Source organism: Psittacula echo (genome assembly GCF_963264785.1).
Source record: "Psittacula echo genome assembly, chromosome: 1".
Classification (NCBI taxonomy): Eukaryota; Metazoa; Chordata; class Aves; order Psittaciformes; family Psittacidae; genus Psittacula; species Psittacula echo.
Window position 1 is genome coordinate 91151821 of NC_137735.1, and position 13239 is coordinate 91165059.

The following is a 13239-nucleotide window of genomic DNA, read 5'->3' on the forward strand; positions in this document are numbered from 1 at the left end:
CTTACCCATTGCTTGTTTCCCCATGGCACACTGGTAAGTGTTTCTTGGGGACTGGTTGTGGTGAGGATATGGAATCAGTCCGGCACAGACACCAAGAAGTGTGAAAGGCTCAATCTCCAAATGTGTTGTATCTCTTAAAGGAAAGAATACCAATTATAGCAGTCTCGTAAACAAACATCTTCACTAGAATTTGTTTAACTTAGCAGTATCTCATAATACTTCAGTTAATTCTGCTTAGGAAAACGTAAGTCAGCAGGACCTCAAAATATGCATTCGCTATAGGATTTTTTTATTTTTTACTTTTTTACAAAAAGCTTTATTTTGGCTTTAAGTGTTTCCACATGAGAAGAAATAAAGGAGAAATAAATGAGGGTTTAAGAATTTCCACCGTGGACAAAAAGCCTCCAGATGACGACAACCTGAGGGAGCTCAGTAAGACAATAAATCATCACTTTATACAGTAGACACCTAAAATGCCTTAAGGAATGTCTTCTCATGTAATGAGAGTCCTCCACAAGAAATTACAAATCTCAGAGATCTTAGGAATCCACTGGGGAGGTGGAGGAAGGAAGGGCAAAACAGATTCAGGTACTGGAAAACATAAAAGTGTAGTTTTAGTCTTCCAAGGTCTGTTATGTAGTCAGTTAGAGGGAAAATACCTATGCCCAAAACAGATCCAATGCCATAGGTGATAAGGCATAATAAAACACTAATGGAAAAGCTCTGCAAGTATTTTGGAAGTAATTAGACCGTTAAAAGGCAGTATCGATAACATGTAAAAACACAGGGATGAGGAGTAAAGACTGAGAAATATCAGAATTTGTTCCACTTGGCATGAGCTTCAGAGGAGAAAGTCCATGTTCAATAAAGACAATTAAACCTTAACATGCATTGGGATGCAAGTGGAAAGACTGAAGACTAAGGATGGAGTGTACAATAAAGCTTGGCTGGAGCAGATCTGAATTTAAGTCAAGATAATAATGAGGAAATAGGGAAATCTAAATTAAAGATAACATTAACTACACCTATCCAAAGAATATCACAATGTTCTGGAGTTATCACACGGAGCTTGGGTTTACGCATGCATTGCTTCTCCCACACGCCTAACCCACTGCATTATGGAAATCCCATATTTAATGTTTGACTTCTCTTAGAAGTCTTTTGGAAGACTTTTTAAAATTAGTTAATCACATTAATTTGATTACAAAACTTTAAGACCTGGAAAAGGAAATGACTGGCAAAATCTTTACAACACTTACAAGCCAGCAAAGCATCACAAGCTCAAAAAGGCTGAGGAATTACCCACAAGACTGAAGACAAGGACCAGCAGGAACTTACATAAACAATGTATGTATTACTGGAAAAAATGAAGTTTGAAAACTGAAAAACCTGGAAACTCTGAGGAGCAAACCTAGTGAAATGATTTATCATACCCAGAACTCTTTATAAATCACAAATATCCTCAAACAACCTAAAAATCACCTGCTGGTCGGAGGATAGCCACTATTCTTCTTCACTTAATAAAAAGCAGCTATGATAATTGAAGCCTGGCTTCAATCAACGAATGGCAGAATCCTAATTGCAGTCAAGTAATTGCAAAATGGTCTCAGGAGCAAGTAGCAAACTTAAAGCACAGACTGCTCCCCATTCTGCAGAACTTCATAGAACTGCTGACACTTCTCAAACAATAAAACAAAAGGCTTAAGACTTACTGACAGTGAAGTCAGTGAATTTGTTCACAAAATAACAGGGCATGGAACTACATATACATTTTCAGACAGGGTATTCAGTACAGGTATTTTTCCATTTTTCCTTTTTCAACCAAAGAAGATATAACATCTGCAGATCCTAGCATCTTATGAAGTATTCCACAGTGCTAATAAGAGATCTTCAAACTTTACAGAGCAGTTTAATTTCTGCAAGTCAAAATGTCACTGCCAGAAATGAGCCCCAAAAAGGGAGGTAATCTCATGAGTTTGAAAATCAGAGTTACAAATGTGTGAGGAAGAAATTGAACACATTAAATAGAGTCAAATCCTCCAAAGAAAAACCCTCTAATTGGATTGGGAAGGTAAAGAGAGGATACTGTAGCTAAAAGAACCCTACATTACAAAAGCAGGAATGTTAATGGGATACTTCACAATAGTGGATTGCATCAGTTGTATTACCAGAACAAGCTGTACCAACATGGTTGCACCGTTTAAAATGCAAGATGATCAGCTGGGGGAAGGGGGTACACAAATCAACTACTCAGGATGTAGGGAATATCACTACTAAACACAAGCAGAAACATGCTCATCCAGTGTAAGCTCAAATACCTTACAGCACTATTAGCTACAAGCACTGAAGCTAAACTCAAACGAAATTGATGAATAATGTAAGAATCTCCCACAGTTCTTGGCAGTTATTGTAGAATCATTTCCTCACACTACTCTACTGGAAGTTCACTGTCTCCTCCTATTTTTGATTAAACAGTGATTTCATGTGATATGCTCCCATTAATATTCCTAGCTGTGCCAGGTGTCCTGTAACTTAAACTTTTTAGCTCTGGTGCTTTGTGGAAGTTATTTAATTTTGGCACAAATGACAGCAATTGTGTGTGCTCTTCTCTTCTCAGGTATACAGAAGCCAGCCAAGGGCATGCAAGAGTAATTTCTTAAAGTGATAACGTCTTCAAAAGCCTGGACAGGAGCAATACAATATAATTAGCAGATTTAATGCATTTCATCTGGCAAAGGTTAAAGATAACTGAAGGTCTCATCCAGATCCACTGAAATCAATGATGTCTTCCTGCTGGCTTCCATGAGTGCTTGACCAGGACAAAACATTTAGAAAATGCATTTTCTGCATAAATCTACTGATCAACCATTTCATGGAGATAACTTCTAACATCTTCTAATATCTTCTATTCACTTGACAGGATATTGTCAGAAAAACATTAGAAAAAAAAAAAAAAGAAAAAAGATACGAGGACTTAAAAATTTAAAAGAATTCTTCTTTTAATATAGACTCTTTATCACAGCCACAAGACACAGGGAAAAAAACAAAGCACCAGGTCCTTCAGATACATGGAAACCACAACAAATCTAGAAACCTTTCTAAATGAAAATCACATACCAGGAATGGGTTTAACTTATAGGGTAAAGAACACACAGAACGATACAGGCGTTTTTATCAGGGCCTATCATGCATCTAAAAGTCAAAGTGTAAGATGGTTGCTTAGGGACTCTCTACAGCCATACAGATTTTCCCAAATAACAGTCATGACATGCTAGGATCATGATTTAACACATGTAACCATTTTCCTTGTAGATTCCTATTGTATAAAATTACTTATGATGAGCAGCCCAATCATTAGAACAAAAGAAACAGGATATATCTTCAAGTATTTTGTAGTTTAGATCCCCGCAACCTAAAAGCTAAACCCCTTTTTGTAACCACACCCTGGATAAAATTTAGGATGTGTAAACAGATTTCATTCTTTAGCTTTCATCTTGAGTTGTTTCAACCAAGGAAACCATACTGCAATGGTGCAGTGTGTGTGAAAACAGCAACATTATTAATACGGTTGCATTTCAGAGAGTCACCCTACGAAAACTTTTACTGTACCAGTGTTTCATCTGAATGCATACTTACTTATTAATTGTATGTTCATATAGTGCAATGTTACAGTCATTTTCTTCGTTCACATCCAAATATTCAACAAGGCCTTCGTGCAAGAAGTCTTCAAAATTCCTACAGTTAGATTAAAAAATTACACTAGGAGTACTGTCTTTGCTTGTATTTCTGCACAAATACATAATACGTATATTGGAGGAATGTGATGTGTAGAAGCTACACTAGAAAAATACTTTTACATCAAAAGTTTTGCCCATTTTGCATATTTAAAGAAAACGTATTTTTTAAAATTAAGCCCCTTGCCCATTTACTGATGCGCAGTCTGGCTGACCAATGCCATTTATCTGACCAACTAAATAAAATCTTCCTGCATGTACTCATCATCACCATAAATGTGAGCAAATTTAAGGGTAATCTAGTGAGTTTTTGCAATGGTTGGCAAAATTTATTTAGAGCTAAATTTAAACACTTCTGTGTGTGCTATTTTAAACAACCAAACTAAGAGTGTGCAAGGAGTTTCAAAACTAATTCTGAATGTCCCTAGTTCAGGGCAATCACGTTGATACTCCTTCAAAATGTTTGATTTTTTCAATGAGGAGAAGGACGATACTGTCTCAGGCCTTCCACTTGCAAAAAGATGAGCCTATGAGATGTATTTATTCTGTATAATTACCAATTTCTTAGCAGTAAAAAGACCACTAGACTTAATTAAGACTTTAAATCTAAAATACACCAGTTATTAATTTATCTAAGAGAGTAAACTTCTCTACATAGCTAACCCCAAAATACTGAAATACTGACTGACTGAAGTAGTTCCACACGGTATTTACTTAGTAAACACGAATACGGTCTTCTTGAATTGTGTACCTGTATCCCTGAGCCAGCTCTTCCATGTGCTTGTTTGTAACTGCAGGTTTCTGCTTCTTGACAATTATGTAGGGTCTACAATTAAAATAAAAACCAAAACAACAAAAGTATTATCATAACAAATATTTAGGCAGGTAACACACAAATACAGTAATTATTCAAACTTTGGTTTGATACATAGATATCCTGAACTGATATATTGTCTATGAAGTACCCAAAAAGTAAACAAGAAAAGTTAAGATTTCCATTTTGAGGAGGAAGCTTCTTTTCCCCCTCTAAATCTTTAAACTAATGTTTTATAAGTTTTACCTACACATCTTGCAGTTGGCTTTAAAAGATTTGGTTTCCCAATCTACAAATCTAAGAACAGCACTAAGTTCTATGGATACTGCAGGAACTTCATACAACACTGAGTGAACAGTTTGTGCTTAAGTGTCCACATACAAGAATGCATTTTGCTGTTACTTATATAATGTAAATTACAGGCATTTACTATGGGTGACCTCAGATAAATCCATAAATTTCAACAGCACATGGATCTCTGAAGGCTTCCTTACCAGACAAAAACACTGACACAAAGGATGGTATGCAAGAATGAAATGTCAAGGGCTGTTGCTATTTGGACAAGTTGCTCTTATAAAGAGCAGCAAATAGCTACAAGATACTTGTGGAGTCCACTCTGAAGTCTAAATAACAGTTTGAAGACTACTTTCAAATGGTTAATGGGGGTAGCTGAACAATTGCAGGGTGGTGTTGCCACAAAGCAAACTTGGTAAACTCCTGGAAATCTACATGATATCACTTGTCTTTATATTACAAATCAGAAGTTGTACTGCATCTCCAAACCTGCAGAATGGCTGATATTAGCCCTGACTGGAGAAGTGCTTTCTCTGCCACTGAATATGCACCTACTGTGTATCTCTTGAGGCATGATTAACTGATAGTTTGTACATGTACTATTTTGGAGCCTCTAGTTTACCTCCAACTTTCAACATACTCTGAAATTCAATTAATGAATAAGGTGGAATGCCAACTGCAGTTGTAACTGCTGCTTCTTTAAAGTACACACAAAATATGCACACAAGTAGTCAATGCTAGTGGGCTACTCCCTTTTTGAACTAGTTGCACACTGTTACCATAATCTGACCGGAGTTTCTATTCTCTGCTATAAATGAACATGATTTTCTATCTCAAAACGTTATGTTCCATTCTTTGTCATTTTAGACACCCAATTCCTTTCTGCTTTCCTATGTCTAATAAAGAGCAAACGCATCTCAAGGCAGAGACCTTCCTTATTGGTTTACTGAATTTCCTACCTACTTAAGGGTAAGTAGTGAAAAAAAACCAAAGTTGGAAGACATACTTCTTGGTATTATAACAAACAGGTATACACACCTGAGGAAGTTTTGCACCAGAAGTAAAGACAGCGAGTAGCTTCTCATTCTAAAACATAGTATCACACCCATGGGATACCAGACTAATGGCTGCTTGTTTCTCACTTCACAGGAAGCAAAAAACCTCTCTGAGGACATTGGATATTACTAGAGTTGCCAATCAGGTTGATTTTAATCCCCTCTCACGCTTTTTAAGAAGATAAAAGAAAGAATTTGTTTTGAATTTTGTTTACAGATAAATCAGATTTCTCTGGGCTTTTGTTCTTTTTTTTAGGTTGCTCGACTATACAGGATGTTTTTCAGACCTGTCTGTTTTGAGGGAGGGCTATTTATGCAGAAAAAAAGATGGTCAAGTCCTACTGAATTTGCTTATATCTGTACCCATGGAAACTCTTAGCCCAGTGTATTTACAGTGTATAAAACAATGTTTATAGTAAGTTCACTAGTGAGAGAATTTTGGTGTTTACCTGCACAATCTGCCTCCATCAGAGGAAATGTAGACACATCTGTCACAAAGATTCGTAGAGATGGAAACAAATTCATTGATATAACCTGCCCGACGCATTATCCGAAATGTGTTCACTAATTTCTGATGATCACGTATGACACCGAGGATGTTACCTGTTCAGAAAGAGAAGAAATCCATTGTGCATTCTTTGCATATCCAAAACTCTACTTAGATATTCTGATCACATCTAGCGTGCACAGAAGTACTTCCTACCTCTTGCAAGTAACAGGAGTTGTCATAAAATCTCCCTTTTCTGGCATGAATAAGAATGGGCTTTTTTTTCTCTCAGGAAACATAAAATCCCTAAGTATCAGAATTTCACAGGTCATCTATCTATTTGCCTCCTAAAAAGCTTCAGAAACCATGTTTCTGCTCAGGTGCCCATTCAGCAACTAGTGTACAAGCAAACAACACTTCTGAAACCTGTAATTTCACCTGTACTGAAATGAATCCAAGGTTTCCGAGAACAGACCAAGGAACTGTCTTGCTGCCTTGTCAGAAATTTTGGAAAGACCTGGTATTTTTGATATATGTGATCATTCACAACAGCACCATAATTCCTCCTTCAGGAACTTAGCTCAAGAAGCTACTGCTATGTAAGCAGGGCACTTTAGTGCATAATTAAGTACTTTGATGTACTTCAGTACGATGAACAAGATGAGCATCTTACTCTATTGATGATGAGTATTTTACTCTCTTAATGAACAAGAGAGTAAAATTCATTTAGAGTCACCTTACCAAAGTTATCTTAATATGTAAAATGACTATGGTGTCATTTTAAACAAAACTTTAAGGGAGGAGAAAAAGCATAATAGTGTGGGGAGTTTGTAAGTCAAAAAAAGATCTTTATAGCTTAAAGGATTTGTACTTAAAAGATTTTTCTGCCCTCTTGGGTTACAAGTTTAAATCAGAATCAAGTCAGCCACCCATAAGCCTGAAACATTTTATGGATTAAACCCACAAACTAGTAGACTGAATAGTAAATTGTTTTGCCTCATTAGTACTTGAACACCTACACGTAGGAACCTAACTACCTTGTTGCATACAACAGATTAAGCTTGTGAAGGAAGAGTCTAATTCTGCTCTGCACTCCCCTTTGGAAAATAAAACAAGACAGAAAAGAGTGCACATGGTATCACTGAACCTTATCTTTAACATACTGCTGCAGAAAAGCAGAGCAAAGCAATGTAGTTTGGTCAAGTGCTGATTTTATGTTACTGGGAAAAGGCAGGACTGAAGAACAACTGCTGTTTAATTCAAAGGTAAATGGAGAACTTATTCATGGTGACAGATATTAAATACTGGTCCCTGGAAGTAGATGCTGTTGACAAAGGGTTACTGTAAAAATCGCAGTCGTAGTTTTTAACCTGTCAATATTTTGAAACGTGATATCATGGTACCTGTAGATAATAGAAAGCCGTAGAAGGAACATAAGTGTGCAGATGAAAAGCACGTATGTCAAATCATCCCTTTAACAAAAAGGCCTATTTTCCAAGGTCTAATTTTTTTCTAACCATTCACAAAGCAAGTTTCCCTTTAAAAGGTAGTTTTAAAGAGAGTAGCATTGCTAAACTTTGCAAACTATTGGTGTTTCCTTTCTGTTTTTAAAGGCACTTGCATGAGTAAGTATAAAAATAAAATACACAAAGATTACAGCAAAATTAAATACTTGCTGTGAATAAAGCTCTGAACTTGTAAACCTAACTCTCCATCAGCCACAAATCAGTCAAGACTGCTGAAAAGCTACATACCATTAAGGAAAACAAGGAACACATTTGGATATGAAAGTTCTTCACCACAGAGCAAGTTGACATCTTCAACTCCAAGATTACTAGCTAATTTAATAATTGGGCCATCTTCCATATCTGTAGTAATGTGAGTCATGAGGGCAAGGTTTTTAACCAAACCACAAGCCTAAAATGAAAAAAAGAAAACAAACCCAAAACCAAAAACCATTTTTTATCCATTTTAATCCAAAGTATTACTACTACTAATAGTGGTAACAGTATTACTACTACTAACAGTACTTATGAACAATAAAAAAAGGCTAAGTATAAAGTGAAACAAATGAACCAAATCAACTACACTGAAAATTAAGAGGGAAGAAAGGATGATTTTTCTCTATTACACTGAAATGTAATGTTTTAGCTTTTACAAACTAATAAAAAATATAGGTGATGAAGTTGTAGCTCTTAAGTTATCCAACCATGTATAACCCTGTATTTCTCTCTTTAAAGCAACAGCTACTTAAAAGCATAATGGAAATACAAAACCAGTCTATTTATCAATTTGCCAAACATCCAGTATGTTCTAACACAAATTTCAACATTTTAAAATGAAAAATAACCAAGTATCTTAAACAGTGCAATTTCACTTCAGCTGCTTAATGAGACTAGCTCATATTAACTACATATTTATGCCAGAAAGTTCAAGGTTCCCCCAGTACTTTCTATTCAGGGGGAAAAAAAGAAGACTGCCACTATCAAACATCTGGTTGAAAGAGCTGGATGATGTCTTTAAAGTAAAAGATATGACAGTGCTCTTCCTCAAACTGTAGGGTAAAGGTGTTTCTGTAATAATAAATGTTTCTAGAAAAATTGCAGGTTGACAGGGCAATTTCAGAGCAGAAAGTTTATTATGGAACAGAAGGGTAAGAGTTTAGGACTCCTCTCTGCTCTGATCAATAGAGCAAAACTGGGAATCAGCATGTCATTCCCATGCAGCCAAACGATTTCTGAACAGTTTCCAGACAGTCCTCTCAGGTAGGATTAAAAAGGTAATATAGTAAGGAGGACCAGGATATAAATAGATGGGATGTGAGAAGACATAGAAGTTATCAAGCTGAGGATAATTATTTCTCCAGAAACCTCCTCATCAGAATTCTTCCTCTGATGGAGGCTCACCTGCTTCAAAATAAGCAGTGTCTCCATTCCTCGAGACAAGAAATACTGAAAGCAAAATAGCAGTTCCTCACCTCTCCTTCAGGAGTGTCGGATGGGCAGAGCATCCCCCATTGAGATGGTTGGAGTGACCGAGGACCACTCACTTTTCTTGTCTTTTCAAACTGAGAAGAGATTCTAGTCATCATTCCCAGGGCAGATATATAAGACAAGCGGGACAATACTTGCGTCACACCTTGGCGGTCCATTTTGAATCTCTTCAGAGACCAGTTTCCCTATAGAATAAAGTGACTGTTTCAGAAAAGTTATTGCAGTTTATCCCTGTCTCAACAATATCTGTCTTTTTTCAGAACCTAGACAGAATGATATGAGCAGCTCTACACAGCAAATGATGCCCATTTACATAAAACAAATTTCTGATTACCTATCTGCATATAAGCTACTAATTCTAACATACTTGTACTAAGTATTTTTAAGTTTAAACAGAAAACTGCTCTGGCAGATAAGAAGATACTTTTGCTAATATACATTCAATCACACCAGGATTCTTCATCATGTGTCCCTCACAGGTAAATGAATACTCAAATTTAGCTAAATTAAATTATTTCCTGTTCTACCTTTATAGATTTTTTTTAGTTCCTTTTTTAAAAGATATTTTGAGTGAAATACACTTTCACAATACATCCCACAAAGTTTCAGTTCTGCCTTTTTCATGGTTTGTTATTTTTGTAGGAAAAACATGCATTCATGCTGGAGAAGTCTGACATCAAACCCATCTGTACGCTCTTGAAGTCTTTTAGAATCCAGAAGAAAAAGGCTCACTGATGTGTCTTCTCATAGAAGAAGAGTGGGGGGCATTTGGTTTATCTGACTTCTCTGGTAGGGATGGTCACAGATTTCATGTTTGAGGATTGTCACATGCAGTATCACTTGTGGGTTTAATTAGGATGACAGAGAGTTCAGCGTATGTTGTAGGACACAGTTATGTCTCCATGCCAAGCAGATTTAATAATCTCTACTGTAAGATCTTGAAACTTGCTGCTACAAGTTTTGATGTCTTGACATCTACTCATATACAGCTCCCAACACCTGAGTCAGTAGATAGAGCAGGTTTCTGTCCCAACTACTGTTTACCCCAGCCACCATGCCACCGGTCAGTCCAAATGCAATGAAGTTTTCAAAGGTTACACTTTCCCAAGGATTGCCTTCTGCTAATTTGTTGTGAGACCATCCCCAGTGGGGAATTTCCTACTGAAAACTCCTGTGAACTGAAAAGTTGCTCTCTCAGTGGCACTGGATGATTCTGCAGATGCTGAAATTAGGCCTGCGGCATTACTGCTTTACCTACCCTCTCTTCTGTTATTTTCCAGGATAAAAAGAAGACTTATAGCAAGTATCACTGAACACCACCATACAGTTGATACAGTAATGCTATGAATTCTTTTGCATGCTTCTGGTGTAATTATGAATTTACTGAGTTATTTTATGCTCTTTGAGACTATCATTGAAGCATTCTGGAGAGACTGGGGACTGTTATTTCCAAGAATGATTTTTACGGCATTTGCTTAATCTCTTGAATAATATGCACTGGGCATTGTTCCTGAGAAATTATTTTCAATGCTTAAGAGCAGATGGTGTTTAACTGCTTATGTGGCAGTAAAAAAACAAAAGTCCAAAGATAGTGGAAGAAGGAAGACTTTACAATATGTACTGAATAGTTTGCAGATTTATCTCTGTCAGTCCAAACGGAAAAACTGGCACCAGCTAGGAGAAAGCACTAGCATTTACAGAAACAAATCTGTCAATTGTTTTGGTTACGTGCACTGTAGAGATTTAACTACATTTTGGAGCACTCATAAAATTAAACAGTCATAAGCTTTAACACTGGGATTTGCAAGTAACAGACTGTTGGTGGTTTTGGATGCAATTTGTATGGTTAATTTTGTACAAGAACCGAAGAAAAAACTCAGTTTCATGCTAAGCAGAAAAGCCCTCTCAAGAGTTCCAAAGATTAAATATTAAGTTGCACAATTTTTACCAGCTACTAAAATACTCAGACTAATCTAATTTCTTAAAAAATCATGGATTTCGAAGTCACTTACAAGCTAGGAGCTAGATTTCAGGAACCATCTCACAAATTGCTCTTGCAGACATGCAAGGTCAGAGACAAAGCTAGTAATTTTATTTTTATCCTTGTCCACTGGTGCAAATGAAAATATCCATTCTAGTAGAGGCAGACACAGGCTAAGAGCTAATCAAAACAAATATTTAAAGATTTAAGTATGGGGTTTTTTTTTGCATGTAGCAGTTTTCCCTGTTAAATACTTCAGTATCATTAGCAGAGAAGTACTTATTTCTACGCTGCAAGTTTGCTCATACTAGCGATATCGTATCAACAAAAAGGCACTGCTCTTAAAGAGCTAAAAATTCAGGTTGGCTTTGGGTTTTTTGCCTACATCCCCACCCCAGTTATCTTCTGTTCGTGATGTTTTCCTGCTGTTTTTCAACCACCTTTTGGACAGATCATATAATGCGACCCTAGCTAAATCCAGGTAATAAAAAAATACCATGAACCACATAGTCAAGTAGAACCTAGAAGGAATCAAGTTGGATAAATACCAACATGATCACTATTTGAAATCTGCTTGTTTCTACCATTCCTTCACAAACACCAAAACATCACTTTGAAATAAATGGTGGAATAAAAAGTGGTTTGATGATTAATGATTCTTCAGTGAATTCCAAAGGCCCTGCCCATGACAGCGTTTTGCAATTTTAATCTGTAAAGAATGCTAAATAGATTTGCTTTTATGGTCAAAGATGGCAGTCACCAGAACAAAATTTATACATTTCCACAGAATCATAGAACGGTTTGTGTTGGAAGGGACTTTAAAAATCATCTAGCTCTACAAGGTTTCTATGGTGGAAAAACTTTACATACTAGAAAGAAAACAATACTTACTGTGGAGATGGCATTGACCATGCCATTGGTGATCTGGTCTTGACGCATATGCTTCACGACATCAAACTGAGCTGCACGTTGCTTGGGGATTACCTGGTCAGCAATCTTTTTCAGTTCAGAGTTAAATTTTTTGAACAAATCTTCAAATAGGAGAGAAAGAAGCTGGAAATAAAAAACAACTGGATTAAGGGAAAAATTATACTTCTCCAGGTCTTGGAAACAGGGGGAGGGTGGGAATGACATAAATACATTTAGTATTTCTACCTTTATACTTCTTGTCAGTTAAAAAATATCCTCTCTGCTTCTCAAATGATATTTTTCTCACAAGATTTTTGCTTTGTTAAATTAAACTGCAATATCAAAGAAATTATAATAGAAAGCAAATCAAGTAGAATGGCCTAAGCCTACACAGTCATCTCTTTCTGGTTTGCTTTAATTCTTCCTTCACAATATCTTAGCCTACTCATCCATATGCTACCAATTTACTATTTTTCCTAAACTATCACATTCTAATCCATCTGATCTACTTGTCACAAACTTTTAAAGATTTAATATCCTAAATGTACAACCCTGAATTATGCACAAGATTTGAAGGCAAGACCAGCTTCTATTCTAATACTGGATGGAATAACTGCAGTAAAGAAGTAAGTGAAAAGTCACTTTGAGATTCTCTATCATTAAAACTGAAAAAAGGCAGCTTAAAGTGCCCACTCCTAGGAACTATTTAAAATGGACAAGACAGACACCCAAGCAACTGTAAAGGGGCCCTTAGGGCAAGCAGCTCAGCAGCACAGAGTCTGGAAGCAGTGCACAGTTTGCAAGAGCAGACTGAAACACAAGAAGTGCAGAGTTCCCATTCTTCCTGGTCAAGCAAAACTAAAAGAGGCATTTTTAGGGGCCCAGAAGCAATCTCTGCTCTTGACAGTTGGCAAGACATATCTCAGGTTATGCAGGCAGCTTTCTCACTCAGATACACTTTTACTCTGCTAC

The 13239-nt window shown here is 36.6% G+C and overlaps 1 protein-coding gene across 2 annotated transcripts in view; it reads right to left on the bottom strand.

Moving 5' to 3' along the window:
- The window catches only part of POLR3B (RNA polymerase III subunit B), a 76576-nt gene that overhangs the window by 36388 nt on the left and 26949 nt on the right, over positions 1 to 13239 (bottom strand). For both annotated transcript variants that reach the window (XM_080625852.1, XM_080625853.1), the window contains exons 13-19: positions 12250 to 12411; positions 9362 to 9562; positions 8139 to 8301; positions 6347 to 6500; positions 4486 to 4560; positions 3637 to 3735; positions 6 to 133 (exon numbers count right to left, since the gene is read on the bottom strand). In XM_080625852.1, the coding sequence (XP_080481978.1) occupies positions 6 to 133; positions 3637 to 3735; positions 4486 to 4560; positions 6347 to 6500; positions 8139 to 8301; positions 9362 to 9562; positions 12250 to 12411 (982 nt within the window). The remainder of the gene's footprint in view (positions 1 to 5; positions 134 to 3636; positions 3736 to 4485; positions 4561 to 6346; positions 6501 to 8138; positions 8302 to 9361; positions 9563 to 12249; positions 12412 to 13239) is intronic.